The 19806-nt window shown below is 42.6% G+C and overlaps 1 protein-coding gene and 1 long non-coding RNA gene across 3 annotated transcripts; one reads left to right on the top strand and one right to left on the bottom strand.

Annotated features, from left to right (window-relative positions):
* Nucleotides 1-1701: 1701 nt before the first annotated feature.
* On the bottom strand, nucleotides 1702-14760 carry LOC106583965 (uncharacterized). Its single transcript, XR_001323660.3, has 4 exons — nucleotides 14656-14760; nucleotides 13069-13184; nucleotides 12566-12650; nucleotides 1702-4274 (listed from the first exon to the last, which is right to left on the bottom strand). It is a non-coding gene; the product is annotated as an uncharacterized LOC106583965 (long non-coding RNA).
* Nucleotides 14761-15419: 659 nt separating this feature from the next.
* LOC106583964 (uncharacterized) lies at nucleotides 15420-19487 on the top strand. Of its 2 annotated transcripts, none has more exons than XM_014168687.3 (5): nucleotides 15420-15624; nucleotides 18064-18132; nucleotides 18417-18507; nucleotides 18699-18781; nucleotides 18865-19487. In XM_014168687.3, the coding sequence occupies exons 1-5, from the start codon at nucleotides 15580-15582 to the stop codon at nucleotides 18904-18906; spliced, it is 330 nt and encodes a 109-aa protein (XP_014024162.1). In that variant the 5' UTR covers nucleotides 15420-15579; the 3' UTR covers nucleotides 18907-19487. The 2 variants fall into 2 exon arrangements, with proteins under 2 accessions (XP_014024162.1, XP_014024161.1); XM_014168686.3 differs by lacking the exon at nucleotides 15420-15624 and adding an exon at nucleotides 16854-17077.
* The last annotated feature ends 319 nt before the right edge of the window (nucleotides 19488-19806 follow it).

The raw sequence follows: 19806 nt of genomic DNA, 5'->3' as shown, positions 1-19806 counted from the left end.
GTGTCACACTGAATTAGACCTGGACAAAGGGGCCAGAGGCCTAGAAGCACACTGAATACTGCCTGAAGATGAATGGGGGATCACCACTCACAAACATACCCCCATGCACATGCGCAAACTCACACACTCACACTCCTTAATGAGTGAAAACCTATTGAAATAATGCACCCACTAAACAAAAGCTTGGCTGATAGGTATTGACCAATAGGATAACCAGTCTCATACACTGAGATAACTGAGATAAACCACTGGTTGAACTGGTTTCCAGGGGAGCAAACAAACACACAGACTGGAAGGAAATGTGTCTGCCACATCCACCATCCATACATATAGAAGAAGTGCTGAAACCCCACCTCTTTAAGGAATACCTAGGATAGGATAAAGTAATCCTTCTAACCCCCCCCCCCCCCTTAAAAGATTTAGATGCACTATTGTAAAGTGGTTGTTCCACTGGATATCATAAGGTGAATGCACCAATTTGTAAGTCGCTCTGGATAAGAGCGTCTGCTAAATGACTTAAATGTAATGTAAATGTAAATGTTGTTTTCTCTCTTCAAACATACCTCGGCGTTACAGTGGAAGTCTCTGTGTGACCTTGGGGCTACTCTGAGGCCTATCCACTGTCTCATTAGTATTAGACCAGGAAGTCATGTTCTCAACAGAGCCCTCTGGCTGTAGTGACTTCCAAGAGGAGTTTCTTCTTCCTCTTCACTCTGATCAATGCTATCTCCATACTGTAGTTTACATTCCAGGGTGCTTTATAAGGTTGTACAGAATACTAAATAGACTGTTTAGTATGGTGTGTTTCTGGTCAAGACATGTGACACCTAAACTGAACTTGCATGTGAAGAATGAGCTTTCATGCTGAGGTGTCTCATGCATTGGTCTGGGAAACTGCAGTAATCCCAACATCCCTATAAGAACATATGCCATTTATGGCAAACAAGAGACACCTTAGGATGGTAAACTTGCTATACCGTATGTGATCGTTTATGATGGCTGGAGATTGACTGTGAGATAGTGGTATTTGTGCACCATGCTTGATCAGCTACACCTTCTCTGCAATCCTTTTACTGTCCATCAAAAGCCCAGAGATCATCTTCAAATGTATACAGTATGTGTGTGGAGCTGTGCTATGTCCCTTTTTAGTCATAGACTATGACCTAGCTACACTCTAGGTAACCTCTACGTTAGCTTAGGTCACCATCACAGGTTCTGTCACTCTCCACATCTCTTGCTGGCGTGCATGCCCCAGTCTGTAATCTATACCAACCAACGACAGTTAATATCAGCCAAATGATCATCCTACACAGTAAAATGACAAAGTGAATTTGAAGAAAATTTGACTCTGCCAAAGATAACATTTGGTCCCAGTCCAAAAAGTATGGCAACTCTGGCAACTCTGGCAACAGAGTTCTTTTTTCAGAGGTGTATTTGCTCAATTTAGTGTTGATATTTAACTCTGCGTCATTGTGTCTAACTCTGTACAGTATTCATTGAAAATAACTTTTTTAACTCTCTGCGGTGTTGTTCAGTATTCTAAAGTAAATTGTTTAGAGTAATGTTTACTCCAACCAGTGTCATTACACATTTACTCTGACTCATAATACTAAATATATTGACTCTTATCAGGGTAAACACATAAAAATTATATTACTACCATAAATCAGTCAACACAAAATATTGCATAACAGGATTTGTTTATTACATGAGATGCCAAAAACAGCCCAAACAGTACTTGCATAGACTGGTGTATGATCTTTGAAACAAAATTAATTCCAGACAAGAGTAGTTATATTGTGTACAATCTTTGCAATAAAATACATTCTAGAGCATTAACAGACATTACCAAAAGCAATCAGGACAGCACAAATTGAAGGCTACACCCCTTGCCTCCGTGGGTGAATTTCTACCCACAGGGGCATGGCATTTCGATTCCGTACTCTTCCTACATGACATCTGTAGGTATATGTACAAATATGTACAATTGTTCTGGTACTAAGTACAAGTGTGGGAAAAAAATTGCATGAAGCAGTGCGGGACCACAAACAAACTTGAATCATCACCACCATAATAACACCTTTCTTGTCCGTACAGCTTTAAACGCATCTAAAGCAAAGGTAACCAGCAGTAAGTTGTCATCTTTTACCAGAATAGATTGGATTTCATGAAATATTAGCATCTCACAATGAACTTTAACACGAACAACCACGTCTGAACAGTATACACTGAGTACACCAAACATTGGGAACACTTTCCGAATATTGCCCTCAGAACAGCCTCAATTCGTCGGGGCATGGAATACAAGGTGTTGAAAGCATTCCATAGGGATGCTGGACCATGTTGACGCCAATGTTTCCCACAGTTGTGTCAAGTAGGCTGGATGTCCTTTGGGTGCTGGACCATTCTTGATACACATGAGAAACTGTTGAGGGTGAAAACCCCACCAGCATTGCAGTTCTTCACACACTCAAACCGGTGCACCTGGCACCAACTACCATACCCCGTTCAAAGGCACTTAAATATTTTGTCTTGCCCATTCACCTTCTGAATGCCACACATACACAATCCATGTCTCAATTGTCTCAAGGCTTAAAATTCCTTTTTTAACCTGTCTCCTCCCCTTCGTCTACACTGATTGATGTGGATTTAACAGGTGACATCAATAAGGGATCATAGCTTTCACCTGGATTCCCCTGGTCAGTCTATGTTATGGAAAGAGCAGGTGTTCCTAATGTTTGTACACTCAGTGTAACCTCTACGTAACATTAGGTCACCCTCACAGGAACATTCCCTTGATGTTTGGCCCATTTTACACTCAAAACCTTAGTGGAAGAAGATACCTGGAGTGCGTTTGCTATCTCATGAGCTCCTTCCATTACATTGAAGGACACTATTTCCCCTGGATCAATATCCAATCTATCTTGGTCAAACGTTTGCTAGTTGTATGCCATGTGACTTTGGTGTTTCTTGGCCAATGTTTTAGTTATGTATTAAAGCTTTTCACTAGTTACATTTTTTTTATTGTGTTTTACTTATACATATACCAGCTATGGAGAATTGGGCTGATTTTCTTAATATATCTCAGATAACGCACCATAGAATTATGCCTGGGTAACAACCTATTTCCTGGAAACAAATACTTAAGCAATCTGTGGTGTTCGGCAATCAAGTGCTTAAAATAGATTGTAAAACCATCTGATAACACTAGAGAAAATACAATGTCCACTATTTGAAGCAACAAAAACAGCAAATGCCAGTGTTGATCATTTGGATACACCAAGTCACCAAAGATAAGTGATAGATTGCATAGACACCAAGACTGAATGTCATTTAAGCCCAAATCATTGTAACCCTGAAGTAACTTCACTGCAGGGGGTCTGTTGTTTCTATCCATATAACCATAGTTGAAGCTCGATATTCTCATGTCAATTTCTTTTTAGGTTAAATGCTCGTTTTGCAAGTGCTGTAGTAACAATTTCACCTCATGCCCAACACCCTCCAAGATGTCATGCATGATATCAACTGAAAAATTCTGACTTGCATGAACGTACTGTAATTAATGACATTTTTTAACACCCATCACATCTAAGAATTTCAAGGTCGTCATAGAGGAGCTGAGTTTGTTTCGCACATTTCTCTTTTGAGAATAGAGCATGATTCTCAATGAACGCTCCATCATTTAAGTCATAAGGTAGACTTTCTTTGGGACCATCCACAGGCTGGAACATTTCGTTTATGTGTGCATTTTTATAAAGACTCTAACGTCTGCAAAATGCGTATGTACATACATTCATCTGTATCAATAACCTGGTTATATGTTACAGTGGTTCAAATCTTGTGCCAAGGACATATTCAACTGGATCCACAGTTCCCACTTCTCTGAGAAATATTTCAACCTTTTGGTTTCAGAATTCAATACACTGATAGGATTTTCCATTTTCCAAACAGATCTGTTTAATGCAACATTCTGGCCCTCAGCTCTGCTACCCTGGATTCACCTTAGTTGTTTCAACGTCAATGTCGTAGATTGTCATTTGTAGAAAAGTGTACATGTTTACCAGACTCTGACTGTATGAGGTACCGAATACAAAGTGAGCTTTGAAAAGCGAATGAAAACAGCCCAGTGAGCCAGATGCCTTAGAAGGTGCCGTATGTTTGTCGATCATGAGGAAGTAGGCGTGAATTCTCATTCTCTAGGGCCCCACGTCAAGCAGATAGGGCTGTTGACTTCCAGTGATGCCATCCAGATGCTGCTGGATGCTGGTCCCGGCCTATTAGACAATAATGTATTGTTAGAACATCTACTACTAATTCCCACAAGCCAGACAGTTTTTTCCTCCTAACATTGTAATATTTCTCGCTTTACACACAATAGTGCTCACCCATTAGATGTTTTCCTTTTCTATGATCGCTCATGATCACTCTGCCCACACTCTCTCCTCTGCTCTCATCCTTCTAGACCTATCTGCTGCCTTTGATACTGTGAACCATCAGATCCTCCTCTCCACCCTCTCCGAGTTGGGCATCTCCGGCGCAGCCCACGCTTGGATTTTGTCCTACCTGACAGGTCGCTCCTACCAGGTGGCGTGGCGAGAATCTGTCTCCGCACCATGCGCTCTCACCACTGGTGTCCCCCAGGGCTCTGTTCTAGGCCCTCTCCTATTCTCGCTATACACCAAGTCACTTGGCTCTGTCATATCCTCACATGGTCTCTCCTATCATTGCTATGCAGACGACACACAATTAATCTTCTCCTTTCCCCCTTCTGATAACCAGGCGGCGAATCGCATCTCTGCATGTCTGTCAGACATATCAGTGTGGATGACGGATCACCAGCTCAAGCTGAACCTCGGCAAGACGGAGCTGCTCTTCCTCCCGGGGAAGGACTGCCCGTTCCATGATCTCGCCATCACGGTTGACAACTCCCTTGTGTCCTCCTCCCAGAGTGCTAAGAACCTTGGCGTGATCCTGGACAACACCCTGTCGTTCTCCACTAACATCAAGGCGGTGACCCGATCCTGTAGGTTCATGCTCTACAACATTCGCAGAGTACGACCCTGCCTCACACAGGAAGCGGCGCAGGTCCTAATCCAGGCACTTGTCATCTCCCGTCTGGATTACTGCAACTCGCTGTTGGCTGGGCTCCCTGCCTGTGCCATTAAACCCCTACATCTCATCCAGAACGCCGCAGCCCATCTGGTGTTCAACCTTCCCAAGTTCTCTCACGTCACCCCGCTCCTCCGCTCTCTCCACTGGCTTCCAGTTGAAGCTCGCATCCGCTACAAGACCATGGTGATTGCCTACGGAGCTGTGAAGGGAACGGCACCTCCATACCTTCAGGCTCTGATCAGGCCCTACACCCAAACAAGGGCACTGCGTTCATCCACCTCTGGCCTGCTGGCCCCCCTACCTCTGAGGAAGCACAGTTCCCGCTCAGCCCAGTCAAAACTGTTCGCTGCTCTGGCACCCCAATGGTGGAACAAGCTCCCTCACGACGCCAGGACAGCGGAGTCAATCACCACCTTCCGGAGACACCTGAAACCCCACCTCTTTAAGGAATACCTAGGATAGGATAAAGTAATCCTTCTAACCCCCCCCCCCCCCCCCCCTTAAAATATTTAGATGCACTATTGTAAAGTGGTTGTTCCACTGGATATCATAAGGTGAATGCACCAATTTGTAAGTCGCTCTGGATAAGAGCGTCTGCTAAATGACTTAAATGTAATGTAATGTAATGTAAAAAACAAAGCACATATCTGCTCCTTCCAGGAATATGAGCTACAGTATACAGCCTCACTATCGTGGAACAATCTGCTCCCTCTAAGGCAGGCAGACAAGCCTGTAGCTTAGCTAGCTTTGATAAAGAGACAGGACAGGGGCCTCCTGAGTGGTGCAGAAGTCTAAGGCACTGCATCGCAGTGCTTGAGGCGTCACAACAGACTCGGGTTCGATCTCAGGCTGTGTCACAACCAGCCGTGACCGGGAGTCCCATAGGGCGGTGCACCAATGAGTATGTTTCCTCAGACACATTGGTGCAGCTGGCTTCCGGGTTATGCAGGCGGGTGTTCAGGAGTGTGGTTTGGTGTGTCATGTTTCGGAGGACGCATGACTTGACGTTTGCCTTTCCCGAGCCCGCTGGGGAGTTGCAGCAATGAGATAAGATCGTAATTGGATCGCATTTGGATATCATGAAATTGGGGAGAATTCCCCTCTCCTCCAGGACTCCCCAGCCACTGAGGTGAGACACAGACAGAGGGAGACAAACTCACAGACCCACATACTGTATAAACACACACACCCACACACACTCACACAGCCAGAGCCGCTTCCTGACTACCATGTGATATGATCAAGATATTGGTGGATCATGGGTAAACCATTAAGTTTTAAAAACATTAAGATCAATGTTTTGTCTTCATGTATTATTGGAAATCTTATTGCCAATCCCCCATAAACTTGTGAAGGCGGTATATGCAAGATGCTTGTTTCCGTACCTGGCCGACCCCAAAAGCAAAACTGACTATGTGATTATGAAATAAATCTGGGTCCCAATTCACTCTCTACCACTTCTCCTTAGCCCTAAACCTTTGATGTTTGCAGATTTGAAGGGGGTGGAAAGGTGTAAGCAGTGTAGCCTTGGAGCTTTCTGTGATGTGGTGAGGTTGGACCCAGGTGCAGAGAAGAGACCAGACGAAGAATCAGTCGTTAAGGATAAACATAATACTTTATTGGAAAATGGTAGCCGCAGGATCACAGTACACTTGCAAAACAACAGACACTAAGTCTCAAGCTCACTCAGGAAACGAATGCACACGGTAAACAATTCAAGCTTCTGCAAAGGACAACAGAAAACACACCTCTTTTTACAGGGAATTCATAATGAGTAAATAGGACACACCTGAGTGTCGTTAATGTTTCTAGGACGGTCTCTGTCGCAATGTGGTGACAGGTGGAACCATGACAGTACCCCTCATTCTGGGAGCGGCTCCAGCCGCGGAGCCAGGGTGAGCACCATGTAGTTGGTTGAAGTCCCAAACAAGTCCCGCATCCAGGATATCCCGGGCAAGCACCCAAGCCCACTCCTCGGGCCATAGCCCTCCCAGTCCACCAGGTACTATAGGGTGCCTCCAACAGACGCTGGACAGTGTAGGCCGGGCGACCATCAACAAGTCGAGGGGGCGGAGGGGCAGGTGTGGGGAGAGAGAAGGGACTGGTCCTTACCACCTTGAGACGGGAGACATGGAAGGATGGACAGACCCTCATAGACCTGGGAAGCTGGAGACGAGATAGGTGACCGGGTTGATGCGATCTTGAATGGTCCAATATAGCGTGTAGTGATATTCCGCGAGTCCACCTTTAAGGGAAGATCACAGGTAGACAGCCACACCTGTTGACCCGGTTGGAGGAGCCTGGTGTTGGTGTCGGATAGAGGAGCAGATCAAGGAGGATCGCGCTCTAATCCAGGTGCAACGACATCGTCTAATGAATGCCTCGGCTGATGGCACCCCCGCTTCGGCCTCTTGTTCAGGAAACGGGAGGGGGTGGGGGGGGGGGGGGGGGGGGACTGACACTCGAACGGTGACAGAGTTCAGCAGTGTGTTGTGAGCATACTCTGCCCAGATGAGGAACTTGCTCCAGTTGCTGGCCTGGGTGGAGACGAAACAGAGGAGGAACTGCTCCTGCTCCTGGTTGGCCTGGTCCACTTGCCCATTCGACTGTGGGTCCCTGAGTAGAGACCCTGAGGAGAGACTCACCGACGCCCCCAACAGGCATCAGAAGGCTTTCCAATACCGTGCGACGGACTGGGGCCCAGGATCCGAGACAATGTCCTGTGGAAGTCTGTGTAGTCGAAAGACATGGGTAATCATGAGATCAGCGGTCTCCTTCGCTGAGGGAAACATGGGTAAGACGATGAAATGGGCTGCCTTGGAAAACCGATCAACAACCACCAGGACAGTGGTAAGCCCTTGGGTGGGGGGTAACCCTGTGATAAAGTCTACGGACAGGTGGGACCAGGGCCGGCTGGGGATGGGCAGAGGTTGGAGCAACCCAGCCGGTCGCTGTCCTGAGGACTTGCTTTGGGCACAGGTGGAGCAGGCCGTAATGAAGGATCTCACATACTCAATCATGTTGGGCCAACAGAATTTCCGCCTCAAGAACTCCAGTGTCCGATTAACCCCTGGATGCCCAGTTAATTTAGAGGAGTGTTCCCATTGTAGTACTCGGAAACGGGCTGATCGCAGGGGTCAGGGTCACCTCTTGGCTTCTTGAATGGAGACCAAGTTCTTATGGTCTGTCCAGATCATGAAAGGATGAGGTTTCCCTCTCCACCCCTCAAGGGCCCACTTACCTGCCAAGAGCTCCCAGTTGCCTACATCGTAGTTAAGTTCCGCTGGCGAGAACCGCTTGGAGAGAAAGGCACATGGGTGCAGTTTCTTGTCCCACTCTTTCTGCTGTGAAAGGACCACCCAAGAGTGTGCAAAGCTGTCATCAAGGCAAAGGGTGGCTACTTTGAAGAATCTCAAATATAAAATATATTTTGATTTGTTTAACACTTTCTTGGTTACTACATGATTCCATATGTGTTATTTCATAGTTTTGATGTCTTCACTATTATTTTACAATGTAGAAAATAGTACAAATAAAGAAAATCCTGGAATGAGTAGGTGTGTCCAAACTTTTTACTGGTACTGTATGTATACACTGAATTTTTTTTTTACTTAAGATGTAAAGTGTTTTTCCCATGTTTCATGAGCTGAAATAAAATATCCCAGAAATGTTACATTCGCACAAAAAGCTTAATTCTCTAAAATGTTGTGAACAAATTTGTTCACATCGCTGTTAGAGAATTTCTTTCCTTTGCCAAGATAATCTATCCACCTGACAGGTGTGGCATATCAATAAGCTGATTAAACAGCATGATCATTACACAGATGCACCTTGTGCTGGGTACAATAAAAGGCCACTCTAAAATGTGCATTTTTGTCATACAACACAATGCCACAAATGTCTCAAGTTTTGAGGGAGTGTGCAATTGGCATTCTGACTGCAGGAATGTCCACCAGAGCTGTTGCTAGAGAATTGAATGTTAATTCCTCTACCATAAGCCACTTGTAACGGTGTTTAAGAGAATTTGGTAGTACGTCTAACCGGCCTCACAACCACAGACCACGTGTAACCAAGCCAGCCCAGGACCTCCACATCTGGCTTGTTCACCTTCGGAATTGTCTGAGACCAGCCACGCGGACAGCTGATGACACCGTGGATTTGCTTGATTGGCAGTGCCCACAAAAGATGAGAAATGAACCTAAACCACTCAAGTATAGTTCACTTTTATTTTATTTCACTCAAATATCCAATTAATGGTGGCCAATATTGAGAGACGTCGTGAGCTACACTCACATATCTGAAATGACATGATGAATTGATGTTTACTGATCATGAAAAGCATGCAGTTAGGCCTACTTGCTAAATATCTCTGACGATAGAGCTAAATGTGCACAATTGTTTTGCATGAATGATCTGAAATTTGTAGTTGACTATGCTTTTCAAGAGATTATATATTACAACCAAATAGTTAACATTTGTTTAACAATTACCTTAATAACGGCACACAGTTGTCAATGGTTTTAGTGGTGCTGGGGTCTCTTTGCCCCCCAGTAGGTAAATCGAACACTCTGCAGCTTATTGTAACGTTTTATTGATAACAACTTATATAGGCTTTATGACCATGTTTTCACAAATGTTCACACATTTGATATAATTAGGGGACAATAATTTGGAAGTAAAGCGAAAGGGGCGGTTACTTTCACAGGGTAGCAATGGCATAATTCTCCAGAACCTGTCAGTCACCTGTATCAGACTCTTGCTTTTCTTTCATCCTTGCACCTCTTATGTGAAATGTCTCGAGCAATCCAATAAAATTCTACAGTCAGTCAACATCCACAAAATGACATCTTCCGAAAAGTATGGAGAATTGTCTACAAACATAAACAGTTGAAGTCGGAAGTTTACATACACTTAGGTTGGAGTCATTAAAACTTGTTTTTCAACCAATCCACAAATTTCTTGTTAACAAACTATAGTTTTGGCAAGTCTGTTAGGACATCTACTTTGTGCATGACACAAGTAATTTTTCCAACAATTGTTTACAGACAGATTATTTCACTTAATTCATTGTATAACAACTCCAGTGGGTCAGACGTTTCCATACACTAAGTTGACTGTGCTTTTAAACAGCTTGGAAAATTCCAGAAAATGATGTCATGACTTTAGAAGATTCTGATAGGCTAATTGACATCATTTGAGTCAATTGGAGAGGTACCTGTGGATGTATTTCAAGTCCTACCTTCAAACTCAGTGCCTCTTTGCTTGACATCATGGGAAAATCAAAAGAAATCAGCCAAGACCTCAGAAAAAAAGCTGTAGACCTCCACAAGTCTGGTTCATCCTTGGGAGCAATTTCCAAATGCCTGAAGGTACCACGTTCATCTGTACAAACAATAGTATGCAAGTATAAACACCATGGGACCACGCAGCCATCATACCGCTCAGGAAGGAGACGCGTTCTGCCTCCTAGAGATGAACGTACTTTTGTGCAAAAAGTGCAAAACAATCCCAGAACAACAGCAAAGGTCCTTGTGAAGATGCTGGAGGAAACAGGTACAAAAGTATCTATATCCACAGTAAAACGAGTCCTATATCGACATAACCTGAAAGGCCGCTCAGCAAGGAAGAAGCCACTGCTCCAAAACCGCCATAAAAAAGCCAGACTACGGTTTGCAACTGCACATGGGGACAAAGATCGTACTCTTTGGAGAAATGTCCTCTGGTCTGATGAAACAAAAATAGAACTGTTTGGCCATAATGACCATCATTATGTTAGGAGGAAAAAGGGGGAGGCTTGCAAGCCGAAGAACATCATCCCAACCGTGAAGCACGGGGATGGCAGCATCATGTTGTGGGGGTGCTTTGCTGCAGGAGGGACTGGTGTACTTTACAAAATAGATGGCATCATGAGGGAGGACAATTATGTGGATATATTGAAGCAACATCTCAGGACATAAGTCAGGAAGTTAAAGCTTGGTCGGAAATGGGTCTTCCAAATGGACAATGACCCCATGCATACTTCCAAAGTTGTGGCAAAATGGCTTAAGGACAACAATGTCAAGGTATTCGAGTGGCCGTCACAAAGTCCTGACCTCAATCTTATAGAAAATTTGTGGGCAGAACTGAAAAAGCGTGTGTGAGCAAGGAGGTCTACAAACCTGACTCAGTTACACCAGCTCTGTCAGGAGGAATGGGCCAAAATCACCCAACTTATTGTGGGAAGCTTGTGGAAGGCTACCTGAAACGTTTGACCGAAGTTAAACAATTTAAAGGCAATGCTACCAAATACTAATTGAGTGTATGTAAACTTCTGACCCACTGGGAATGTGATGAAAGAAATAAAAGCTGAAATAAATCATTCTCTCTACTATTATTCTGACATTCTTAAATTCTTAAATTAAAGTGGTGATCCTAACTGACCTAAGACAGGGAATTCTTACTAGGATCAGATGTCAGGAATTGTGAAAAACTGAGTTTAAATGTATTTGGCTAAGGTGTATGTAAACTTCCGACTTCAACTGTACACTCAAAATTGTATGAAATCAAATAGAGATAGTAGAGAAAGAAAGCTCATCATCAATACTGTGTGTGTGTGTGTGTGTGTGTGTGTGTGTGTGTGTGTGTGTGTGTGTGTGTGTGTGTGTGTGTGTGTGTGTGTGTGTGTGTGTGTGTGTGCGCGCATGCGTGCGTGCGTGCGTGTGTTTCTGAACAGTTTTCCTATGGGTTTCCAGTTGATTCTCATACATTCTCATCAACAGAATAATATAGACAGTAATACAGGACATAAAATGGCCACTAACTAGCCAGAACTACATAGAACTATTTTTTTTATAAATAGTTATATGAATGATCACACAAGCATGTGTTGTTTGTTGTAGGTGTTTCCACAATCTCGTTTCTCTGAAAGAATATTCTGATAAAGGCTTTCATTCAGATAGATAGCACACATACTCAACTGCTGATAACTCTTTGAGACAGAGAGCACGTGAGCACTTTCTTATCAGTTGTTTGTTATGTATTGTTCGTCTGTAGTATATGGTTTTGGCTGTGTGGAGTAGTCCTTATGTAATCTGTTGTTGTTTCTTGTTGTTGTCCGTATAGTCATACTTAGTAACAATTACCCCTTGGTGACAAATCAAATGTATCGAATTGGTTTTTATTTTCAGGAGGCTGTTGCATACTGCTCACCATTGCAAACATGTGTTATTAATGTGTAATAGTCAGATCTAGACAGAATTTGCAACAGGATCATTTCTAGAGTCCCCTGAAATTACTGAATACATCAAACCCAATACTGCTGCAGAACATGAACAGCTACAATTATGTTGATTACTGTAAAGCAATGCTGTGTAGGTGAGAAAGCCAATGATTCTGTCTGCCCAAAACAATCTTTCAATATGCTTTGTAGATACTTATATCAAAACTATAAGATAGCGGCAAATGAAGAACTCACATTTTTCGGTCAATCTTAAAAAGTTGGACTGCATTGCTATTTTCCCATCTGTTTGAGGAGCTCCTCCAGTGTATTGAGTGTTCCACTAGAGGGCGAAGTGGAGAGAGGAGAGAGTAACTGTGGTAACAATAGCACAGAAAGATGATACAGTAACTCTGTGAGGACACTTTGATGTTAAATATGACAGGCAGGCAGCCCATTGACAATCACACAGCTTTTCTTTATGTTGTTCTACCACAGATAGTAATTTAATGTGTGTAGCATATCCAGAATGGTCACGTAATTGCTCACATAAATTACATAGTTCTATAGAGTGTTTACAGAAACTAATCTAGAATGTCATCTAGAAACTCCAGGGCATGGAGCGATACTGTAATAACACTTAAGTGGTTATCCATTCACAGAGAAGGGTGTGTGTGTGTGTGTGTGTGTGTGTGTGTGTGTGTGTGTGTGTGTGTGTGTGTGTGTGTGTGTGTGTGTGTGTGTGTGTGTACTGTACGTACTATGTACGTGCCCGTGTGAGATAAGATCCCATCTCTGTAACAGGACAACACACATGTTCCCATCCAGGACTGGATCCTCTCTGCAGGTCACAGCATGTAGAGTCCATAGGGGCCTCCTTAGGAAGAGATGTTTTCATTTCTACAACGTAACACACAGCAACCTGACACAGATGCCTTACAATTCCTTACAAATTTAACACATGCTTGCTTTGATCATTGAATACATACCACACATTAGCGCACATTTACAGCATGTAAGATTGAAAACATGCAGTCAGAGTTCTTTGCAAATGTAGAATATTTTTGTTAACACACAAAACTTTTTTCCATTCTCTGTTTTCCTATTTTATTCACTACAGAAAATAACAACCACAAATATTGTTAAGTGCAAATGCCTAATAAATATGACCCTAGGTACAACTGTAGCAACTAACTACTGACATCAGTGCCCTATGTCAATGGGATCATACTATATGGTGCATAGCCCAACTGTCTCAATAGGCCATTTAAAATACATTCTTTATTCAAAATCATTAATTAACATATGTCCACATCTAGTAACTTTGTGCTATCCAGTACTGCGGGTTTTAAATAAATAATTCCACACTCTCTAGGTTTTGCAAACACCCCTAGTGGAGTACTACATTTGATTGAAAGTCGGATTATCCAATCCATGGGGGCAAAGCGTCAGGTTTATGTTTGCTCCAGTTCATCTACCAATGAGGTTAGTTCTTTTACAATCACGACGACATATGGTACTTGGAAAAAGCCATCTTGGTGAGGTAAGTATCTCCTTTTATTTCAATGGTGCACACATGCATAAAAGGAATCACTATGCAACACTGTTACATTTGTTTTCTGATAATGTGCGAGCCTTTTAGCTTTTTTCTATATCTTTATAGTCCTTGACTCCTTGGTGTAGTAGGCTATAGGTTAAATTCATTATGACTTCATTTTTTCTTTGTGCCAAATTTCTGCACAGTGTGCGTAAAGTATGTGCATAAAGTAGCATATTAATGAATTTCCTGACTGATTGCTATTTCTAAACAATGGATCCTCCAACAAATATGCTCTAAACATCTTTCAGAAGTAAATATTGGTGGCGTCGACCTTCACTCACACAAACACACAATAATGGCTGAGCCGGGAAAGGGAAGCTTGCGGAAAAGCGCGCATTTCGGTTTCCAGGGCGCGCGTGAGAGAGAGAAAGACAGAGAGAGAAGAGAGAGGGAGGGGCGTAGATAGAGAAGGGGAGGGGTGCGGAGGGAGAGAGAGAGATAGATTTCTTCATTACATTATTTAGGCTGCATTAATTCATATACAGAATATAAAGATATGTATTTTAGCAAACTAGACCGTCTATCAGTCAAATGAAAGTGCACGCAGGGTCAACCAGCAACACCTCATATAATAAACATTACATAAACGTTTTAAGTAATGACTGATGTGTTATTACATATAACAACTGCGGATGTGTGTGTTATATGTTGCCCAATGCAGTAGTCTAGAACTGAATCCATCTGTCCACTATTGGACATATCCTATGTGGGAGTTGCAATTGAATATTGGCATATATTACATACTGACCCGAGAATCGTCCACTTTGACAAATGCCTATTCACACCGCTACCATCCAGAAGGCGAGGTCAGTACAGGTGCATCAAAGCTGGGACCGAGAGACTGAAAAACAGCTTCTATCTCAAGGCCATCAGACTGCTAAACAGCAATCACTAACTCAGAGAGGCTGCTGCCTACATTGAGACCCAATCACTGGCCACTTTAATAAATGGATCACTAGTCACTTTAAACAATGACAAATAATGCAACTTTAATAATGTTTACATATCTTACATTACTCATATCAAATGTATATACTGTATTTTATACCATCTATTGCACCTTGTCTATGCCGCTCCGCCATTGCTCATCCATATATTTATATGTACATATTCTCATTCACCCTTTTAGATTTGTGTGTATTAGGTCTTTGTTGGGAAATTGTTAGATTACTTGTTAGATATTACTGCACTGTCCGAACTAGAAGCACAAGCATTTCGCTACACTCGCATTAACATCTGCTAACCATGTGTCTGCTAACCATGTGTATGACCAATAAAATTTGATTTGATGTAATCTTGCGTTGACAGAGAGGAGCCTATGCTATGGGGGTCATCGATCCCAGCGCGGTGGGACGGACAGCTACTCGTCAAAGCAATGATTCGGAGAGACTGTTTAGGGGGCGTGAGCGCCTCTCTGAAAATACTGTCCATTGTTCCCTTCGGACCAATCCGGGCTACAAATGTTCCTAATTATGGACCAATCATAACGCACTGGCCGTCCCCCGACTCCACCCAGAACTGTATATTAAAGGTTCCCCTATCGAGCCATATGCCACTGGCACTACTGGCTGTCTTTTTTTCTTTTACAGTGGTCGGACTGAGTGGATTGTATCATTATTTATAAATATTTTTTATGGTCCCAACATTTGTTACATTAGGCTAAGACAGAAACATGGCTGACGCAAAAGTCGAAACTAGTACGGAGATCTCTGCCAAGGTAAGTGGACGGCAATTTGTGACCTGAGTGTTGAATAAATTACAACTTCTACACTTTCTTTCATTTAAATCTATTCCGGACTAAATATTTTGAATGGAGAACAACTATCGGAAGCTGGAACAAGTGTTTAGCCGAGCTTCATTAAACCTAACTGGCGTTGGATGTGTCTTCTGTTGCGGATGTTGGAATGGAAACAGTTTTATTGGAGATCTCTGTCATATTAGATCAAATGTAGCCAAACAATATTTATCGAAAGTTGCACTCACTCACTAGTCTATTGAAACATACACGCCAAGCGATGCCTTTTTTTTGCCCGGAGTATAACAGTCTGCGCGCGGTTCTTTGTTTATGCTAACGTGTCCGTTCACTTGAACACCGATTTTAAAGCTCTTTTGAATAACTCAATCACACACGCACGTCTGGTTTACCGTTTTGATTAATTACCTTTGTTTGCATCTAATATCATAGGCTACTTTGCAATTACCGGACGCAATCGCGGCTGCTATAGTGACTATTGATCCATTCTCCGATTTTGTACCACGCACCGGTCTGTCATAACTTGCTACTTGAATATATCCCATTGTTTTGGAGGTGGTTTCATGGAGTATATGATATTGATATAGAAGTTTATGGGGAATGGCTCGGGCATAAAAGCATCGCGCCTTTTAGAATACAGAATGAGGTGATAGGGATTTAAACAGCGCGTAAATGTTAAATAACGTAACCAACATAAAACAATTATACCCGACCTAAGTACGAGATGATCTAGAGAGGGAGGTTTAAGAGCGTAATTATTTTTGCATAACTGTAAACGGAGTAATGATAGCTGCGCCTGTCTTAAAGCTCAGTGTTAATGTTGAGTGATTTACGGCTGTATTGACATGGATAAGCCACCCGATGTGTTCATTCCACTAGGCTTGTCTGCGCGCAATGTGACAGTGCCTCGATCGGAGCTCCGGAGCCTCCGGTTTAAGAGCATCAGTTGAGTGTATATGTGGGCTTTGGTGGCGCCAATAACGATAGGAATAACCAGTGTCGGACGTGAGTGCGAGCGAAAAGTTGAACTGTGGCCATTATCTCTTTCTCTCTCTCACACACACACACACAAGCTCCTTTACAGCGTAACCCTATTTAGAGAGAGAGAGAGAGAGAGAGAGAGAGAGAGAGAGAGAGAGAGAGAGGGGGGGGGGGGGGGGGCGTTCACGACAAACCAGCACTGCCTCTTGAAGGCATAGTTTCTACCTGCTGAACCAATGGCGCGCTACTTCTTACATTTAACACTTTTAGTAATTTAGCAGACACTTATCCAGAACGAATAACAGTAGTGAGGTTTCGTACTTTCTTGCCGTACTGGTCCCCCGTAGGAATCGAACCCAAAACCATGGTCTACCAACTGAGCCACAAGGGACCATATGCTGCTCAAACGATCCCCGGTGATGATAAAACAAAGCTAGTATGTTGATGTCTCTCTGTTAGCCTATAGGATGAAAAGTATGCTTTGGTTCCTTCTCTGTTGGAGCGGCGGCGCCGCTGTGCGTAGTTGCCTATAGGTAGGCTACAAAACAATATGGGCATGTAAATGTATTGTTGAAGGTGGAGGGTACAGGGAGATGTAGCTGCTTACCGGCGTATGGGCTCAGCATTACTCAGACTAATTCAAGAATAGATGTCCTTATAGGAAGATGTTAAAACTAATGACGGTAAGAAAATCTTTATTTTATTTTGGGCACTAAAAAGGGCTACTGGAAAAAGTGCTTTTGTCCTTCAAGTGAAAGGCCTGCATAGTCTGCAACACCAACACCCGATCAGAATGGTTTTTGATTGATTACAAACCTTATTGTCTTCATTTGTAGAATGGAAAGTCAATCAAACGCATATCCCTTCTATGCGCTATTGTCTCACTTCCCTGGAGTTAATTTAGTCAGCCTCCTTCTGGTAGCGTTCGTTTGCACGCTCTTATTGGCTGTGTTAAAATAACCTACCAGGGTTCAACGGGAATTGTAGTCTTTTTCCGGGCGTGTCTTCATAGCGTCCCATTAGATGGTTCCTTGACTGAACTACAGTTATCGTTGCACTCAACTCCATCATGGTGTCAGGATGTCCAAAAGTTGGCGGGGAGTAGAGCAGAAAAGCAACCAATAGAAGGTTAAGGATCAAAGTATTGCATTTCAAATGAAAAACGAAAGCATTCACAGGTTTAGAGAGGGGGTGTGTATAGAGAGGGGGTGTGTATGTGTGTGTGCGTGCGTGCGTGTGTGCGCGTGTGTGACAACATTCTCGTTTCTGCTCGTTTAGGTAGAAGTCATCAAAACCACACCCAACCCTAGAAATAAATCTGAAGGCGGGAAACCTTGATTGAACCTGTGATAGATATTTTATCCACCATGTGACACACAACAGATGACTCAAACATAGTCTCTCATTATCACCTTTCCCCAGGACCTGAAAGAGAAGAAGCTTGTTGAAGAGGCAGAAAATGGAAAAGACACCCCAGCCAATGGAAAAGCTGTAAGACTTCACCTTTAAGACTAGCTTTAATAGACCCTTTTCCCCATTTTACCTGTAAGATGGAACCATCAGCTTCTTTACACCTGTTCTCACCTGTCTTCTTCATTATCCTTATAGAAAGGTTTTTGTAGAAGTAAATCTGAGGAAACTCATGTTTTCTTTTGTTTTTATTACTAACAAGATATCATCTGGTTATTACTTTCACTTCGAAATAATAGTGTCATCCAACATTTATTCTTCCCTGGAGACAAACATATCGGATGCATTGTGTTGTTTTTCCAAAGGAGGCTGAGGAGAATGGTGATCAGGACAATGATGTAGAGGAGGAGGAGGATGATGTGGGAGAGGAGGAGGATGAGGAAGATGATGCTGAGGGTAAGTGATCTGGTCTTTCACAATGCTAGGATGACAGAGTATCCATTACATGTTGACATATGCACCTAGTGGCAGTGATGTCTATTTGCTTGCGTCTGAGGCAGTCTGCCTGTGAAATTGTTTTGTTGGAGCGCCCTCTATGTGTTATAAACTGTAACTGCAAGAATCTAAACCTGTCTTCCTCTCTGAAGGTGATGAAGAAGATGATGACGATGAAGTCGAGGGTCGTGCAGGCAAGAGGGCGGCAGAAGATGATGATGATGATGATGACGAGGTAATGCAACAACTTGAATCTATCTATTGCATTTACATGTAGAAACTCAAATGACTGATCACATATTGACGTGTTCTTTGCAGGATGATGTTGGAACAAAGAAGCAGAAAACCGACGATGATTAAGAGTTGTGTGTTCAACCCGCTGGAAGCTGCTGCAACCTCTCTCCTTAACCGCCGAGCGTTTTGGAGGGAAACTGTGGTCATCATCAAGTAGAGTTCAACGTCCGTGTACACACACACCAAACTGCAATTTTTTTAGAAAACCCAAGACGTCAAAGTTCTACCTTCTTAACAAGATACAGTACTTTAAAATGAGAATTTGTTTGTATTTTTATTTACATTTTATATTTTTGTACATATTGTTAGGAGGTCAGCCATTTTTCGACAGTGATCTCTGGTTACCAAACGGTGCTTTGAAGTTGATGCTTCTCTATGAAATAGACTTTACTTGTGGTTTGACCATGCCATGCTATCTCAACACAAACTTGTACAAATTTTAGAAAACAATTAAATTCAAAGCATTCCAGTAACTTTGTAATTGTACTTTAGTTGTACCATACAAAGTTGGTTTGTATGAGATGGCAAGGCCAAAGAAAATAGGTTTATTTTCTGTCTGTTAAATGGCTGTCTGTTATGGCCTGTTTAATGTATGTGTGAATTTCTTGTATGACAATAAACCTGAATTTTATTTTGTGAGTTCTTAATTTCTTCTGATTCATTTATTTTTTTTGTATTTTTGACCCATCATAGATGGGTTTTCATAATGTTACAGTCAGCCACTTCAACTAGAAAAATCATCATGCAGTTTTTGGCTCTATAATCTATAATCTATAAAAGCATCATTTTCAGACATGCTGTTCACTTGTTTTATTGGACTGTTAGAACTGTATATCAATGTAAATTACTCATGCCTTGGCTTAAAGACTTCAAGATCTGGTAAATTATATTGCATTTAATAAATTTACCTGAGTGAATACTTTCCTTCCGATACATATTTCTTTGAACACCAAATATCACACATCA

Source organism: Salmo salar, chromosome 23 (genome assembly GCF_965601325.2).
Source record: "Salmo salar chromosome 23, fSalSal1, whole genome shotgun sequence".
Classification (NCBI taxonomy): Eukaryota; Metazoa; Chordata; class Actinopteri; order Salmoniformes; family Salmonidae; genus Salmo; species Salmo salar.
Note: the sequence above shows the minus strand (reverse complement) of the source record. Positions and strands in the feature narration are given on the sequence as shown.